This window comes from Tiliqua scincoides, chromosome 4, assembly GCF_035046505.1.
Source record: "Tiliqua scincoides isolate rTilSci1 chromosome 4, rTilSci1.hap2, whole genome shotgun sequence".
NCBI classification, from domain to species: domain Eukaryota; kingdom Metazoa; phylum Chordata; class Lepidosauria; order Squamata; family Scincidae; genus Tiliqua; species Tiliqua scincoides.
This window is the reverse complement of record NC_089824.1, coordinates 172,476,577-172,495,172: the sequence shown is the minus strand read 5'-3', so window position 1 is coordinate 172,495,172 and position 18,596 is coordinate 172,476,577. Positions and strand designations below refer to the sequence as shown.

Below are 18,596 nucleotides of genomic sequence, written 5' to 3'. Positions count from 1 at the left end.
TATCTGAGCAGTCTTGTTTGTCAGGCATCTTGTAAGAAAGGAGAATTTAAAAATCTAAATAGTTTAGGAATTATCTAGTGGTGGTCAGCTAAAATCATGAAGTTACTGAGCAACAATTTTTCATAGTTTCAGCTGACCACCATCAGACAACTGCCAACCATTTAAATTTTAAAGTGTTCTTTTCTTGTCAGAAAAAAACAATGCATTTTGAGGAAATTCAGGATAAAAAGGTAACTTCAAGGGAGAGTTTATAGCTCAGTGACAGAGCATCTCCTTTCTAAGCAGAATGTCCCACATTCAGTCCCTGACATCTAATTTTAAAAGTTCAGGAAGCCGGTGATGGGAAATACCTCTACTTAAGACATCAGAGAACCAGTCAGAGGAGGCAATACTGAGATAAGCAAACCAATGGTTTGACTCTGTATAAGGCAGAGTCCTGTGTTTGATACTTGTCTTAAAATTGCACATGGAGGCATTACTAGTTGTAAATATTTGAGAGCCTGTTTCTAGAGAGCCTGTTTCGTGCTCTTAGATCATCTGGGGGGGCCCTTTTGACTGTGCCACCACTAAGAGATGTGAGAGGGGCGGCGGCCAGGAAGAGGGCCTTCTCGGTGGTGGCCCCTGAACTGTGGAATACCCTCCCCTTAGAACTGAGAACTGCTCCCTTGTTGTTAACGTTTCGGCGTGGACTGAAGACCTTTTTATTTCAAAAAGCTTTTAATTGTTGACAGGCTGGCTGGTGTTCCTGCTTTTTATATGAAAATTTGTTTTGTTTTTAGATTTTTGAATTATTGTAAATTGTTTTTTAATGATTGTTTTTCATGTTTTACTTTTAAATTGTTTGTTAGCCGCCTTGTGTGCCCGTTGGGCTAAAAGGCGGGGTATAAATTAATAATAATAATAATAATAATAATAGAGCTAATAATCTGAGAAACCTACATCCTGCATATTGTTACAAGATTACTCACATACAAAAGTACATGAAACTTTGGCACAAATTATTTATGGTAAATTCTGCATACACTTCAGAAAAAGCAGCAACCTGTTACTTAGAGCATATGCATGCTGCAAAACAAGGTTTGGTTTAGCTCAGTGCTATTCAGACTGGAGCGTTACGACGCCCCAGCCTGAGGGCCCTGGTCTCTGCCCCCTTAAGGGGTGTGGGCAGCCTAGAGGCGGGGGGAAGGCAGCGGCGCGATCCCCAGGATTGCGCTGCTCAGGGGGCTGCAGGGGCTTGGGTAAGTCCTGGGGATCGCGCTGCTGCCTTCCCTCCGCCCCTGCTGCCTCCTCCCCCCGCCCCTGCAAAGACTTACTGGCTCTCAAACTCTCCCAGAGTTTGAGAGACCACTGGTTTAGCTTCTCACAGAAAGAGTGCATTTCCAGCAGAAAGAAGGAACCAATGATCCTCTGAAGTTTGAAAACAATGAACAGAATGGAAAAGGGAAGGACGGTACAACTCCAAGACTACATCTAGAACAGAAGCACTAACTAGAAAAAGTCCCTGAAGAATATGGCTACTCCATCCTGATATACACCCACAGTTGCACATCCAGTTCAAGCATACCAACATTCATTCATTTACTGTGCTCTCACTTCATCAGGTATGAGCAAGTCCAGCATGCCTTAACTTGAGTAGTGAGTCTCTGCCTGATTCCACTCGAAAACAAGTTCTAATGAGCGAACTTTCCGAGTCACCCAGAACAGTTTTGCAACTCAAAAAGACTCAAGTCTTTCCCCTTTAAAAAGCCAGCTACAGTTCTGCTGAAAAAAAATGGGGCTGTGGCTGGGCTGTGTGTGGTTCGAAGTCCTCTTTAAACACTCCCCTACTGTCTTCACCCATCCCATCTGTAAGGCAGCAGTGCAGAATGCACCGATCAGTTCCCTCCCTATGACCCCAATCCGGCAGTGATGAAACCTACCCCCCTTCACCTCATGGGCATAGGTGGACCCCAGGGAGGGAGGATGCATCCCAGCTCGGCAAGGTGGGAGGGGACTGTTGCAGCGTGGGAGCAACCAATGAAATGAGGACACAAGCCATGGGTGGCTCTTTTTCTACTGCTCCAGGAACTGCCTTGCCTGGCTTCCCCCTGCCTCCTACAGCCCCTCTTGCCTGCAAAACCCACTTGTCCCTATAGTGAAAAATGGCTTCTCCTCTCCCCCTCCCTCTACCAGAGATAAATCTTCTGTCCAATGAAAGGTTCAGAGAGGACCAATGGAAGGAACAAGAAGCACATTTCTCCCCCACATTCTGTAAATGCTCAGGACCCTCACTTGGAGTACCCAGCCAGCTAAAATTGATACTTTTGCAACAGTTGTTACAAGTTCTTCAACCACAGAGGCTGCAAATTTTAAGCTCAAACAAAAAGAACAATTTCACTCCACCCCGCATAACATACCCTGCTACTAGTGCTGCTGCTTGAAAAACATGCATTTTTGCAACTCAAACTCAAGTCACTTGACTTGAGTTCCCATTCCAGCACTTCATAGCAGACATCTTTTTGCAACTGAAGTATAGTCACCTGCTTCCCTCAGAACTCATTTTAAAACAGTCAACCATGACATCTTGCAAGGAGAAAATGGCAACAAAGCAAAATGCTAACTAGAGAGAACAAAGAATGCCTGCTATATAAAAGCCATGGGTACAATTAAGACATTAGAAGTAACCAGAAGTCAATTGAGTCTGACTCCTCTCTGCAAAGCAGGCTCATCAACACAGCCACTTTGGACCAATTGACACACACATGCCATAATCAGAGAGCAAGAGCATCAAGTCAATAAAGTGTTGGTAGTGCTATATTTTGATACGACTAACAAATGAAGGCTGCACAGGAAAAAAAAGCTCAGGCAACCCTAAAGAATTTCAACCGGTAAGCAACACGCCATAAGCACAGTGTATATGATTTGTACAGGAGTCCAGGGAACCATCAGATTTAGATGCAGCTGTTTCACCCTACAATTATGTCCCATATATATAGTATGTGTGTAATATGAAGCCTATATTAGGGAAGCCTTAGCTTAAACCCCAATTTTCTGACTACATCCTTAAACATTTAACACTAGGCAAACAAACTTGGCTTCACCCTCAAGGAAAAAACACACATAACAACTGCAGTTACAAAGCATCTATAAAAGGAAAAGAATTTACCCAGCCTCTGAGAAAGAGTTTGCAGGAGAACAAGTTTCAGTTAGAAACTATAAGTTCCAATAGAAGCAATTCATAAAAAACGAGATCTGTTTTTCACTGATAGTGTAAACTCCAGATCCTGAATGAGTGAGACTGCAAAAGGGCACAAAGAAATACAGTTCTACATTTTAGCAATTACTTATTTGAAATGCTGTCAGAAAGCTGCTGGAGATTCTGGGACAAATTCCTAGAGCAGGTCCCACATTAAGTCCCCTGTTTGCCTAGATGGTACATCAAGTACTATTGCTAATACCAGTACTGAAAGTTCAAGGGTCAGCTCAGCCTTGTGGGACCTCAACCAATGCCTCATCCCAGTACCTCGGCCTACCTTAAAAACACATAACTTTAGGAGTCCAGTTGCACTTCTTATAAAACTATCTTAAATGATTTTATTGAAATAGTATGAGCTTTTGCAGGCAATTTCAACAATCATTTTAGTTAAAGGTAAAAATTTTCTATCCTGTCTAACAAGTAGGTAAAAAAACCTAGAACTCAAATATTCAAAGTGAAAAACTGTCTAAATAGGTGAATGTTATTAAGAAGAAAGCCAAAGCTTGATCCATCCTATTTCGGTCCTTGGGTTAAATATCCATTTCCTTTACTATTCCTTGAACATGATTATTCACCCTGTAGTGAAAGGAAGAACACTTTCAGTGTTCCATCTGGAAACTGTCCACGGCGAAAATTATTTCATGTCACAGTTCATAGCTGCTAATTTTAGTCTATGCTAATCTGAGAGGATCATCTAGGTTTCAGCATCAATGCATTTTCACTGACCTCCAATACAAGAACAGGCCTAGCAGCTAAAGAATATGAAAAAGATCCTCATCTTTAGGGCAGAATAATATGCAAGCTTCTTTACTCTTAAAGTCATCCTTGAAACATGATGATTAGAACTAACCTGAGAAATAGCTCTATTAATATAAGAAATGTGCCTGTGCAATAACACTATATGGCAGGGCTTTTCAGACTGGGGCATCGCCTGTGGGCCTTGGCCTGTTTCCCCTTAAGGGGCGGGGGAGCCAGGAGGCAGGGCGGATGCTCAGGGGGGCTGCAGGGGCTTGGGAACACTTTCCAGAGCCTCCAACAGCCCCCCTGAGTGGTGCGATCCTGGGGATCATGCCGCTGCCTTCCCCCCGCCCCCTCTGCCTTCCCCGTCCCTGCAAGAACTTACTGAGGCTTTCAAACTCCCTCGGCGTTTGAATACTGCAGCTATATGGGCTTAGGTCAGCTTTTGGCTGGGGCAACTACCTTGAAATTCTATGTATAACAGTAAAACGAAAAGGTTACAAACAACTAATTCTCTTGAGCAATACTAAATGCATGAATGAGGAGACAAAGGTAGCACAGGCAAAACTCAATGTGGTTACACAAATTTCTCATGTTCAAATATAAAGGCATTCTGAATAATTTGTTAATTCGGGAGCACAGAACCAGTGTCAATCACTGGTTACCACAGTTACTGATACCCAAACAGAGATGCACTCACTCTACATTTTGGAATTAACATGACAAACAATGCCACCTCAGAAATGCAGAATATGAACAGAATAGTGGGCCCTCATTCTTGCACTGTCTAGCAGGAAGACAAAGTACTCAAACAGGCATCTTAGAAATGTCATCAAAGACAGATGACAAATTGCAACATACAGCTACACGATGGCAATATTTATCTGACAAGTCAGTAAACTTAAGTTGAAAGGACAACTACACATAGGCTGTGTTTGTTCATGGAATCTGAAGGGTAAGTTATTTTGAACTTCTTTATAAATGAATATAATGTGCTGAGGTGGAAAATCCAGTCAAAGGCTGGTATATTCTTATTTCTTTCAAGACTGTAAACAAACAGGATCAGAGCTTCTAGAGTTAACATTTTTAGAAAACAGGGGGAAAGGCCCAGTCTACAGACTGCAGTTTCAGGAAATTCTCTTTATGTATGTTTCACAAAAAAGGTTTAAATTCTGCAGTTGTATAGTTTAATTTCCTAGGAAAACGAAATACCAACAGTGCTCACACAACCTCCACACATAGCAAGATGATAACAACGGTTACAAAGTTAATTTCTTTTTAATCACCAACCAGCAGTAGAGATCAAATGGGGTAGAGGACAGAAAGCAGATGATGCAAGTGTAGTTTAATGGATTAGTCAAATAGTACAGGTCTGCCCTGGCATCTCCAGGGGTTCTGTTCTGGGAACCCGCATGGTTAACTGAAACTGCAGATACCTGAGGACAGCCTCCTGTCCTCCAGAGGCAAGGGGAGCTCTGAGCCCTGCAGAGACCACGTGTGTTCACTCACAAAGATTAATCACCTCAAACATAGCTGGGCTAGAGATGAGAAAAGGAGTGGAGGAAACATTCCTAAGGTGGTACCTCTTCCAGGTACGTGCAAGACGAAAGAGCCAAAGTTGACAAGAGCCAAAACCACAAGTGAAGTAAGGTCTCCCTATATCCAATTCTCACTGCGTTTTGACCAAGCATGCTCTTGCCTTCCACCCTGTCCTCTGCCTAATTATTTTAGATCATACGTCCTCTGCACAGACTCATGTCTGTCGCAGGAACCTATCACACTGTAGATAAGAAATAACATATATGTAAAAGTAAAACAAATAAAAATAAAAAGGCAGAATGAAAAATGGAATGAACGACAATGATGAGCAATGTTCCCTTTAATGTTTACAGGGATCAGGTGGAGCTGTACACTAGTTGCATGGGGGCAGCTTTGGAGCACACTGACAGAAGCTACGCTGGGCGCTGATTTCAGCTGTTTGGTCACACAGAGGGAATGGTAGTAATGAGGTATCATAACTGCTTGTGTCAAAGGAGGAGTTCGGAAGTTTTACAAAAGTGAGCAGGTCAATCAGGCATATGTACCCATTCAAGGGGAAATAAGACAGCAGCAAATTGCTGTCTTATCTGGGATCCTGCTCTGGAACAGCCCTTGATGACACAGCAGGTTCAAGCCATGGCCAGGAACACTCAAACACTCCCGAGTTGCCCGTATATGGGCCCACCTTTTGACATTGCTCTCATTTGAATACAAACACAGTCAGTATGGCTGTCCAAGGTAGAACTAATTCACAATCCTCTGAAGCTTGGTATGGTACCTGAAATCTTCTGCTGTTCCTCAGAAAAGTCAATGCCTTCACCAATGGAGCTCATGATTTTCTCGATCTGAAAGATATAAGCAGTATTAGTGAGAGAGTATTCTTAATAGAGCATGAACAGAGGGTTTCTTAACCATGCAACTGCAGAAGATGCTGCCTTTACAAGGAATTGGTAACATTTATTTATATTGTAGAGAAAGTTAAATAATTATGAGGTTTGCTCACTCAAGTGGAGAAGCCCATTCATGCCTTTGATTTCACTTTCACACACTCCCACCCACACTCTTCTAATAAATGCACTACTGCAGCTACGAAGAGATTTCACAGCATACATCCCATCAAGTGAGTTCTAGGAAAAGTCTTCAAAAACAAACGCATTAACAAACTATTTTTAAAATATGCAGAACAATTCTAGGTACGTTTCAACAGTCAGGAAGACCACGTTTCAAATATCGCCTGAGCTAAACCAGTGTTATTTATAAGCTCCCAAGCATTTAGACTTCAAAAGAATGGAAATGACAATTGCAGCAAACACCCTTTTTGTCATACAACATTTTCAAAAAGTTCCAAAGCTATTAATATACTTCCATGAATAGTCTTGAGGACCAGCATATACAGTAGATATGACTTCAACCTACAGAGCTCTATCTGAATTCAGTCATTTCTGGAACAGCTTTGTGAAGAAACCAAGGACAAGCCGCCTGTGGGATGGTTTATATGCTATAAAACTTAGTTATATTCCATAGTGAGGCACCCTCCTGCACTTGGCACGGCACGGCACACATAATGTGCTAATTGGGTGCATGCCCAATTCCCACAGACAAATGTAGTAGGTAATGCTGTATTTACCTCTGCACCGTCCCACTAAAGCATTATGATCCAATTTTTGTCTGATAATCATTTCATTTAAATATTTAACACAGCATATCAACCTAAAAATCTCACATGGAGCAAGCCAAAGTTTTCCCATAACCAACAAATAAAAAACACACCAACACCAACACAAAATAACTGCACAATTAAGCAACAACTGCAGCCAGACTGCTTCCTAGTAGAGGTAAAGCTTTGAAGGTTTCTTACGTTGAAGACAGACTGAACTTTGGAGACATCAGGTCCCTGATGCTGAAACTGCTAGGAAAGAGCAAAACAAGTTTTCCAAGGGCAATTAAATCCATTAAGTGAAGCATAATTTCGTTTAGGATAATACATACACTAAAAAGTGAGAAGGTCTCTTTCCAAAAGCAGCTAGCCAGGATTCCTAGCAACCAGCCAGGATTTCACAAAGCATAACACTTCCCCTCCTGCACCTGAATTGCCTCTTGATCCTCAACACTGCACTTGAATAGTTGTCCAAGCTGCTTCCCTTGCATACTTTTCTATTACCTATACTTCACATATTACAACAAAAACTGTGACAATACCCATAAGCCCAAAGCAGATGAAGAAAGGGTCTATCCTATATTTAGTCCAATTTATTCAAAGCCTTCAGGTTTTAGTTCCTTATACCAGTGGTTCTCAAACTTTGAGGGAGCTTTACTCCCTCAGTAAGTTCTTGCAGGGCAGCGATTCGATCCCCAGGATCCAATTCGATCCCCAGGGGCTAGGACAGCGATTCGATCCCTAGGATCTTGCTAAGGGGGGGCAAGGGGGGTGCTTTGCACTTACTTTCAGAAGGCAGGACTGCAGCAAGCTACAGGAGGTTCAGGGAGCCCTGCACAGCACTCCCCAAGGCTTGGAATGTTCGCTAAAAGCAGGCGCAAAGCACTTCCTGCAAAATCAGGGCTGCCTCCCTCCCCATCCCCCGCCCTTAAAGGGACGGGGGAAGCATTACACAAACTGGTTGCGACACACCAGTTTGAGAAACACTGCCTTATACTCTTAAGAACATCACAGGTATCCACTATGAGAGAAGATAAGAAAAACATGGAAGTTAGAGGGATATAATAACATGTATTCTTATTAAGAATATTTTTATACTGCTTTTCAACAAACAAATAGTTTTCAAAGCGGTTTACACAGCAAAATAAATCCAGAAATGGTTCCCTGCCCCAAAGGGTTCACAATCTGAAAAGAAATGCAAAAGAAATGCCAGCAACAGCCACTGGAAAAGATGCCATGCTAGGGGTGAAGAGGGGTAGTTGCTCTGCCCTTGCCAAATAGAGAGAACCCCCCCCTTTTAAAAGGTCACTCTTTGGCCCACTTATCCTAAAGTTTATGGAGTTCAATATATAACAAACCATGTAAATTAGTTTCCTAGGTACATAAAGGTGGTCCAAAGGAAACAAACATGTGTCCAACGCCCATTGAAAAACAGTAGGTACCATCCCAACTAGTGCTTCCGCCATTGGGAGCTCCTTCTGGGAACAGAAAGTGCTTTGTTCAGGCAAGGGCCCTGGAGGGAGCTTTCACTGCTGAAGGAACTCCTGATGATAGTCAGCAAACTGCCCAATACCTACCTATCTATAATCTTCTAGATTACAATTTAAAGGTTTAACAGAAACGCAAGGTTTTGATTCTTTTGTTTAAAAGAAAACCTCTATTTTGTTAAGAGTGACTTATTTTACCACTCTAGCTACAAATTCCATTCGCGCAGAATATAAACCCTACAGTGATTCCCAAACTGTAGGTCAGGATTCACCAGCGGGTCGCAAGCTGATTTTTGAAGGTTGCAAAAAGTTTCTGAATTTTTTTTTTTAAACTTTGCAAGCAACCTTGCTCAATTTTCAGAAGAAAATTGTAGCAGTGGGCAATCCAGATGGAGAGACCATGCTCATCGCTGGAATGCTAACTTGTGGTATGAGGTAATCTTCATGCCCCAAATTAGAAGGTCACATTTTTCTTATTTTCTCTAGTAATTAGTATGCCATAGATGACGTTAGAACCCAGTTTCAGCCTTTTGTCTGGCCTGGAAGTCCCTAATTGCACATCTTCCTCTCCAGTTCAGCCTTCTGGGTACCCTAGAAAGACAGTAAAGGTTTGGGGGAACCCTGAACTCAATTTCTAGGAAGAGTACAGCAAATGAATAGATACACATATGTAAGGTCTCTAGCAGCCTCGGGAGCACAGGACCCCAATTATTATTATTAATTTATTAATAAAATATTTTTCTAGATCTTTTTTAAATCTAGTAAAGCTAAGTATATCGCGATAATCATTTGAAAAAGTGGGTTCAGTGCTAAGAAGTTTGGAAGTACTGCTCTGCAACATTTAAACCTAGAAGTCCCTCCATTTAGAACAGCTGTACCTCTCTTAAGTTGAAGTGTGGATACTTGCCAAAAGGCTTCCATTCAATATGTACACAAAAACAGCTTGACATACCCTTAGCTGGGAAACAAACAAGACTGCCATGTCTGTTAATAACTTTTGCCTCTTCAATCCCATTTCATGCATAAAATGCTTCCACATTAAATTCTGCTATAAAAAGGTAAAAGCCCTCAGGGACACCGCAAGCAAAGCTAAGCAAATGCTAAGCAAAGCTAAGCATTGTATTGCCCCAGTCTCTGTCAATTTGTTTCAAAAGCGTTTTTAGGATTAAAAAATGTGTTTGGTGAACCTCAATGAAGAAACAGTGAAGAACTACCACCTGAGTTATGATGAAAGCATTCAAGTACCAGTAGATAAAGTACTGATAGCATTGTCACCACTATTTCAGTGAGACTGAAAATTACAAACCAGCATCACCCCACGCAACTCCCACATTCACTTGCACTCTCTTGTAAAACCCCCATGAAACTAGCTGACCCACATGGAGACCCCCTTCCAATTCCTGAGTTTAAAAATAATTGGGCATTGGGTATGAGAACTTAAGGGAAACCTGCTTCCTGGTGTGTGCATGCTATTTCTGTCGGCATTTGGCTTTAAGCAGTTCTCATATCAGCCTCACAGAAACTGCTCAGTTTCTGAGCAAGTGACAATTTCTACAGCTATAACCTATGTCCTCCTTGACTCGATCATCCCATGGGATGAGAAATCTGCTTTTTCTTTCATGATGCTGAATTCTGTGCCAAATACCACATTCATGATTGGGTACAATTACAAGATATCTTCCTTGTATAAAGTGGTTACATATATTAAATGGGCACAAGGCTCAGCATCTGTTCTGGTTTATATATGGTATGTATATAAGCATCCACAGAGAGGCTGACTACAAAGGGTTATCCAATTTAACAAAGTAAAAGGTTAGAGTAGCATCATGGCAAGGAGCAATAACATATTCAAGCCACAACAGATGCCCTGTAAAAAAGGTTCTTCCCAATGCAACTTCCTAGAAATATGTTTGTAATTAACATTACAAATGCAAGACACTATGTTACGTGAAAATCCCCTTTTCCCTTCCAAGTTGTGATTTTTATATCTGGTTATGTTATTTTGGATCATACAGACCAAGCAAGCAGGCCACTCCTCCCCCAGCACGTTTCCAAAGGCCCTGGTCAAGCTACAAGCACATGAATTACACAACCCCCCACTTCCTTGCAGGTCAATGTATAACCTAATCACTGTGTCTCCTGATTATGCAAAACAAGCATGCACCTCTGGAGGAAGAAGTCTATTGTTCTTTTATCACTCTTAAGCACCTTATGCAAACTTCCTCCCTCCCCCAGAGTCAGGCTTTGCTGATAGCTGATTTCTGGACCCTTCCACTTTTTTTTTACATACTCCACGTGTACCTGTGTGTATACTGAGCGTGTGCACAGCTCTGGGATACTTCCGGTCAGTTTAGGTCAGCTTCCAGGTCAGACAACCCCTTAAGAGTAAGCTCAGAGCACATGCCTCTCTCTCTCTCTGGCTGCCCTCCCACGGGAGTGGTCCTTCCTAGGACTCCTTCCCATCCAACTGCTCCCCGGACAGGTAATTATATCTTGCATCTAAAACTCTTTCCCTTCTTCCCTATCTATTCCTCCCTTCTTCCCCATCTTTAGTTAGCAAACTGGGTTTAGCAGATTAAGGAACCCCTAAAATACTTCCCTACACCCTATCCATTTCTGATTCCTTTTCGGATGCACCCAAATACATAGCACATGCAGCCACCACAAGCTAGGTACACTAGACACAAGTACTAGAAATCTATACTGATCAATTCTCCATGTGTATTATGTTTACCTTTGTGTGTTTTTGCAATAAAAATATAATCCTTTGATTGAAAGTTACCTTTCTCCCAGTCTCCTCCTTAAGCTAAACAAGGGATTTCTTTGCTCTACGCTGTCTTGTTATCCAGCCTATGGTCCTAAAAGTTTCCAAAAGGTTAATATACTAATTCCCCTAAACAAAACAGCCTTTTTGGTAACAACTACATATTACCTTTTACACTAGCACAAATTAAACTGGTCCTATGGCCGCACCAACTATAAGAATAGTCACAGCTATGGAAAATGAACTGCTGGTAGGGGAGAAGAACAGAAGCAGGTGTGAAGAACTATGGCTCCACCATTTGTGCAATGTTCACAAAATCTTGAGTTTAAACTCCAGGTTTAATTTTTTTTAATTTCCAGCCGTTTTCAAGTTCTCATAGTTAGAAATATATATATTGAAGCATTCCTTAAATAATCCATTCCTATTAAGTTAACCCAGCACAGAACAGAGATGTTTGCTTTCCTTTTATTTCCTGGGAAGTCAAGCACCGCGTTGCTCAAAGTTAATTTTCACCAGCTTTTATTTTTCTCACTTTACTCCTTCTCATACCAAGGTGAAGCACAATCAAGCTATCTGAACCTACGCTTATCCTTTGAAGCGACTCTCACTGAGTTCTAAAGGAAATACTCTCAACTATGTGCACACCAGATTGCTGCCTTACTGGCACAATCATGTGATTCACACAATTTTCACATAATTAGGCATTCTTAGCATTTGATTGAACACCTGACAGCTTTTGGAGGAAATCCTATCTAAAGCTAAGGGCAGATTCATGTCAGAGGTTAGACCCTAAAAAAACTGAACTTTGGTTCTTATTGAACTGAAGAAAACAGCAATGAGGTATTCAGATTTCTGGGTTATAGCTATGGCTGGAGGTGAATAAAGCTTTCTTTTTTCAAAGCCAGAAGCTAGTCAATCTACAGAAGAGCTATTAGTATGTTAACAGCTCGTTCTTTGGGGAACACTCTAACTACAGGCTTCGTTCTTTTTAACTTCCTCCAGTAATCTCTTCAGCAAGCTTAGTGGTTTTTAAATACTGTATGTATACTAGATCTGTCCTCCTATTATTTAAGAGCATTAGGGGAAGATGCCCAACAATTTCAGCTGATCCAACAGTGTAAACTAAGGCAAAGTGATGAGGCATCTGACCAGGGCATGGACATGAATAGAAAACAGGCAAAAATCATAGCACATTTTTCAAAGGTCCATTTTGTAGTCTTTTCAAGATTGCATAAAAAGCTAAATAGCTATTTATGCAGCCAATTACATGGGAGCAGCAACTTAACCAAAGTGGTTAACATGGTGCCTGCAACCTAACATAGCAAGGACATCCTGTCATTGATTACTACTGTTGATGGTAGAGAAAATAAGGTAAGAGGCATGGGATAGTGGAAGTTTTCAGGCATTATGCCCCACAGTTTTTAAATGGGAATTGTCTAAGCAATTAACATCTAGAATTATTGCAGCAATACCCCTTAAAGAAACACAGCTACTATTAATGCACCCTGGTACCACTTTATTCTCATTTTCTGCCTTTTGGTTGGAGCAATGCCATTGGAAAATATACCATTTACAGATGCAAGACTGTTGCAGTTGGGACAGTGATTCTTGGTAGGCAGAATTGAGTGAGAAATTTTAACTTGGGGGAGATGAACAGCATTTTAATTATTCTCAGTGCTAATTGCTTGCCTGACTTTCAAGCAACTTAAATATGGCATCAAAGACTATGTATGTCCATGGATCCTGGGAGCTAATGACTAGCATGGTATCACAGAAGAATCTCACTTTCTCCCTAGAAGACAGCAAGTCCTTGAACTATATCAGAATGCATTTCAAAAATATCTTGAGTTATAGAAGGAAATTGTTGGGTACAACAGCTGGATTGTTTGAAGACTTGTTACTGCCACTCTTAGCTTGGTATATGAACATTCAGATCAGGGCATGGAATTGCAACTGCAGTTCCTTGGCATTTGCACTCAACCATTTAGGAATGCATCTCTCAGTTTCCTGTGCTTCCTGAAGCCATACTGGGGTTGCACCATAAAATGTGAAGCTATCCCTTGAGGTGATTTTGCTTGCTTTTTGCCTCACGTATTTCTATTACATTTCAGAACATCTATCACTACCAGAGAATAAGAGCACTGTTCCGCTAGTACAGTGGTTCCCAACTTTATGAGCCCATGGGCCACTGAGGTAAAAATTGGAATCATTGTGGACCACAATATGGCTGTGCGTGGTCTGCCCTCTTTGGCGGTCTAATTTCCAAGTGCTTCCCCATGGACTATCAGAGAGAACAGCTAATAATGTGGCTGTGGGCAGTCCATTCTCCCCCATCTTTGGTGGTCCATGGGAGATTGATGGCTCAGTGAGACACTGGAAATGATCAAAGGTGATTTTTTTTCCCTGAGACCTCAAAGACCACTTCTCAGGGTCTCACAGATCACAGGTTGGGAACAATGTGCTAGTAGAACTCCAGCTATTCCTACCTGCAAAAATCAAGTTTTAAAATACAGCGTTCTATCAGAGAGTCAGGTCAAAAGATATGCAAATTGCTTATTCATAGCAAGAATTTGTGGTAGCTATAAAGAAAAAGTTATTAGTCTGTTGGTGGGGACTGTGGAAGATCAAGCACAAGGATGCTTGGGTATGTTCTGCCAGGTATGCCATTGTAACCTAATGCTGGATCAAAGGAGGAACATCTACTAGGAAGTGCAGAAGACCAGGTTTCCTGAACAATACGAGTAGCTAGCAATAGGAACTGCATTTCTAGATTTGTTAAGGAATTAATTTTGTTTCATTTACTCTTTTCATTCCAAGCCAGCCTGTAAACTTCACCAATTTAGCAACTTGGGGTTTTGTGTGCTTTGCTTTCAAGTAGCCACCCAGTTCACCTTGCTGAGCATTTCTGCTCACCTATATCTAGTTTGGGCAAGCTATTTCTTTGTGTCCATCAGCTTGCTTGCTGTAGTTTTCTTTACAACTTTTGTTTAACTCCTTATTTTTTTTTTTAAACTGGTTGTATTCTGACTTCTTGCCTGGCTAGTTCATGTTCATGGGTAATTCAGTGGGTGGTCATGTCTGATTGTATATAGATACTATCGTGATTTGATTTTAAACAAGAACAAGGATTCTGTGCCATCTTGGGAGAGGCGGTTTTTCTCAGATTGCTCCCCTCTGCCTGCTCTTCTTAGTTTGGAATGGTGTAAGTGGATAGATCTATCAGTTTTCCCCCATTCAGCTGCTAGCCCAGTAACAAGAGAAAGCAGAAACATGTGGTCTGGACACTAACCACTAAGCATTATTTACCTCAGTTGAACTCTTTCCCTTTTCTGTTCAAAAGAAGAAAACTTTATCAAACATCAGGTTCTGAAAAATGGTATGGATTTGCTCAGAGCACACTATGAAATGTAACTTGCTGCGCAAGAGAGGCTTGTACAACAAGCTATCAAGTTTGGCATCATTAACCTCAGTTAGATCTTTCTTTATTACAGTTATCCCTTGAATAAAGTGAATGTTCCAAGAGAGTCTACAAGAAAAACTTGCTCCCTGAAAAGAAATTATTTTGTAATCAAATTTCTCCTCCTAGGAATCTAAAATCATTCTGGTTTGGCATACCTCCTTAAAACACGACTGCTTTATTTCTTCCAATTATGTCCCAAAACACAACAGGGCCAGAACATACACAAAGATTTCTCATTTCCTGTAAGTAAATTGCTTTGTGAACTTTTCTGTTGAAAATACGTATATAAATACTCATCATCATGCTCCAACCTGCTGAAAACAGGTTAATCCAAGTACAGTATTGCATTGAACAATAAAAAGCAGCTACGTGACCCAGCCATATGCCAATATATACCAATTAAAGACAATACTGGGTAAAAAGGGGGCTATGGGAACCACTATAGCCATGTTCTCTTCTAAGCTGAGAACAGCCATGATCATAAAGTTCAGGTTATGAATTTATATGATGCTGGATAGGGCCAAAAGCCTTAAGGAAACCAAAACCAATGCATAATTAAGAACAAGTGTTGCTTTTAACTATCTTCCCTATAAACCAAAACCATAACTCAACAAGGCTGCAATTACTACAAGTACAGAGAGTGGGGCCAGAGCCATGATGCTTGGCTAATTTTGTCAGGAGAGACATAACACAAAACTATAGGGTCGTAAGTCACTGTTATCCTCATCTCACATATACATAATATAGCAGGCTTTAACTATTAGGAGTTTATATAGAAGGCTTGAAAGTTTAATGCTTTTCCTGTTAATCTGAATTAGAAATAACAAAGCTGCATGCCTGACAAATGAGGTACAAAAATGCATGGCTAGGAATAAAATTCCTGCCTTCCTGTACTATTAAATATTATCTAGAAATGGGCCAGAAATAGTAGTTCTAGTGTGCAAAAGCTCTCTGCCTCTGCCGTATTTCAAATAAGACAGCCTTACTTTCATCTTCCACTTGTCAAACCCAATCACAAGAGCTAACCCTAAGCTGCCAGAAAAACATGATTTCACAACATGGGTGAAATACTTCATTTCAGAACTTTAGATCCCACAGCATCGTAAATTTTTCTGTTTAAAAAGGTAACACGAATTTTAGGAAGAGACATCCTTCCTTTCCGAAAATTGATCATTTAAGACAAAATGTAAAATGGGAGCACTCTACATCAGTCTCTGTACTTCTTGGAAACTTTAAACCTACAGCTCCTGGATTGAAACAAATGGACCTAATTATATTTATTTATTTATTAGATTTGTATTCCACCTTTCTCCCCGAAGGGCACCCAAGGCGGCTAACAATCAAGTTAAAATACATAAAAAATACAAAACACTTAAAAACAATTAAAACAAGATAAAATACATAGCAGCAAATTAAAAGCACGCAGTAAAAGACATAATTTATAAATTTATAAAAACAGCCCTTATAGTGCCTCGAAGGCTTTCCCGGATAAAAAGTCTTCAGGCCCTGCTGGAACGTTAATAATGAGGAAGCTGCTCTCAGTTCAAAGGGGAGGGAATTCCATTATGTACGTGCCACCACCGAAAAGGCCCTGTTTCTGGCCGCCATTCCCTTCAACACTGTTAATGATGGCACAACCAACAGGGCCCCTTCTGATTATACAGAAGAAGGTGGTCTCTCAAATACACTGGTCCCAAGCCATTTAGGGCTTTAAAGGCCATATCCAGCACCTTGAATTCAGCCCAGAAACGAATGGGCAGCCAGTGCAGCCGCCGGAGTAGCAGCGTGACAGAGTCAAACCGCCGACCCCCAGCAACTACCCGAGCCGCTGCATTCTGCACTAGTTGTAGCTTCCGGACCGTCTTCAGGGGCAGCCCCACGTAGAGCACATTACAATAATCTAATCTTGATGTCACTATGGCATGGACCACCATGGTGGTGATGGTGGCACTATTCCCCTCCCCATAGCTCCCCTCAGAAGATAAACACATAACTTACTGGCGAGGCCCGTCCTAAAAGCCACTATAACAATGCACCTGCTCAGATTAAAAATTTGACACTAGAAAAGTCCACACCCACAGTTAAAAGCCAGAGATTTGGAGGGGGGGAGTGAGGAAAGGCCCTAATCTGCAAGGTCCAACAACCCACTCCCAAACCACCTCCCTTGTCCAATCCAGTCCCGATAGCAGTGCACCAAATCATTCCTTACCCCTCTCTCACAGAGGTGCAATCTCACCCACCTTCCAGCTCCCCTCTCTCACAGGGGCAGCCCTACTCATCTCTTACTCCTGCATCAGGACTTGAATATAAGACAAGGGAGGAGGGGGCACCAACCCATAACACTCCCCGAAAGGTGCAGACCAGGCCAGGAACAGGGCAACGTTGGACTCAAGTAATAGAATGTTAGCTGCGCCCACCGTGGTTCTTCAATTAGGCTGCTATAGTGTCTCTTACTGTCGCCGAAGATGTTATTCTATCATCCCCAGCAGACGTTCACATAGGAGGAGATATTACTGCTGCTCTACAGTACTGCTGGACAGTTTGCAGTTCCACTTTCAAACTTAATGCTAACCTGATGTCTTCTAACATACCCTCACCGATGCCTCACACTTGTGCAGCTAGACACTACACAAGGGGAAAGAATGTCAGGCTGTCACTGCTGATCTGGAGCACTAAGCATTCTGAGGTCGCAGTCCACAGCAAAGAATCTTCCAGGCTCCTAGCTCTCAATCCACTAGGCGAAGAGCCATGGGCAAAGAGTAATAATTATAGTCAATTTCAATGTGCTGTTTAGTTACTGTACACTCCCATTTCTTGTTAGATGTACGGAAATTAATCCTTGGTGGTTTTTTTAACACTTCAGTTTTGGTTTGGCATATTTAAAGAGAATGTTAACAAAATGTTTTAACAGCTTAAAAACATTTCTATATCCTAGGTGGAATGCAGCACTTAACTCACCCAAAAGTTGTAATTAGTTTCTAGTGAACATACCAGGATTGTCTAGTCCTTGGGTGTGGAGGTGCAGAATAAGCCACTAACAAGAAGTTGCAGCTGGTTTTCCTGCCATTTTAGGCAGCAGCTGGTACTTTAACCTAAACATCATTTTATTTATTTTATTTATTTATACCCCACCTTTCTCCCAAGGTAGCTTACAACAATGATTAAAAACACAAATTAAAAACATGATTTAAAAGCAAGATAAAACATTTACAACAGAAGTGTCCAGAAGTGAAAGAACATTATTCAAGGTTGCTATTGCTATGGACTGAGATCACAGGGGCAAACCAATCTTCAGTTGTGGGCAGACAAGTCCTATAGATTTTGATGGTATTATTCCTGTCTTGCATTCTGTTCTTAAGACAAAAAAGGTGTTCAGAATGGCATATTAAAAAATATGCAGATTGCGTCTACCTAGATTGAATCACTGATCTTAAAAGCAACTATTCAACAGTGGAAGCTAGCGATCAAGCAGATAGGGCTGAAATTGTAAAAAAATCTCTTTGCTTCTCTACACCAGAGCTTAGTACAACACCTATAACGAGAAGAGTGCAATGGTCTCCCCACTAAGACCCACTTCCTACACCCCAACCAGCAGGGGAATCACTTCCTACGAGTGGTCATGAACAAAGCTTCTGGTGTTTGTGAATTAGTATAGGCTTCCTCATTAGGAAGCTGCTTGAACCATTCACTAATGAGGTTATACTATATCTCCAAAA

General features: G+C 41.4%; 1 protein-coding gene across 3 annotated transcripts in view; it reads right to left on the bottom strand.

Annotated features, from left to right (window-relative positions):
• ANKS1A (ankyrin repeat and sterile alpha motif domain containing 1A) overlaps positions 1-18,596 on the bottom strand; it is a 170,947-nt gene that overhangs the window by 54,642 nt on the left and 97,709 nt on the right. For all 3 annotated transcript variants that reach the window (XM_066622832.1, XM_066622833.1, XM_066622834.1), the window contains exon 15: positions 6,291-6,357. In XM_066622832.1, the coding sequence (XP_066478929.1) occupies positions 6,291-6,357 (67 nt within the window). The remainder of the gene's footprint in view (positions 1-6,290; positions 6,358-18,596) is intronic.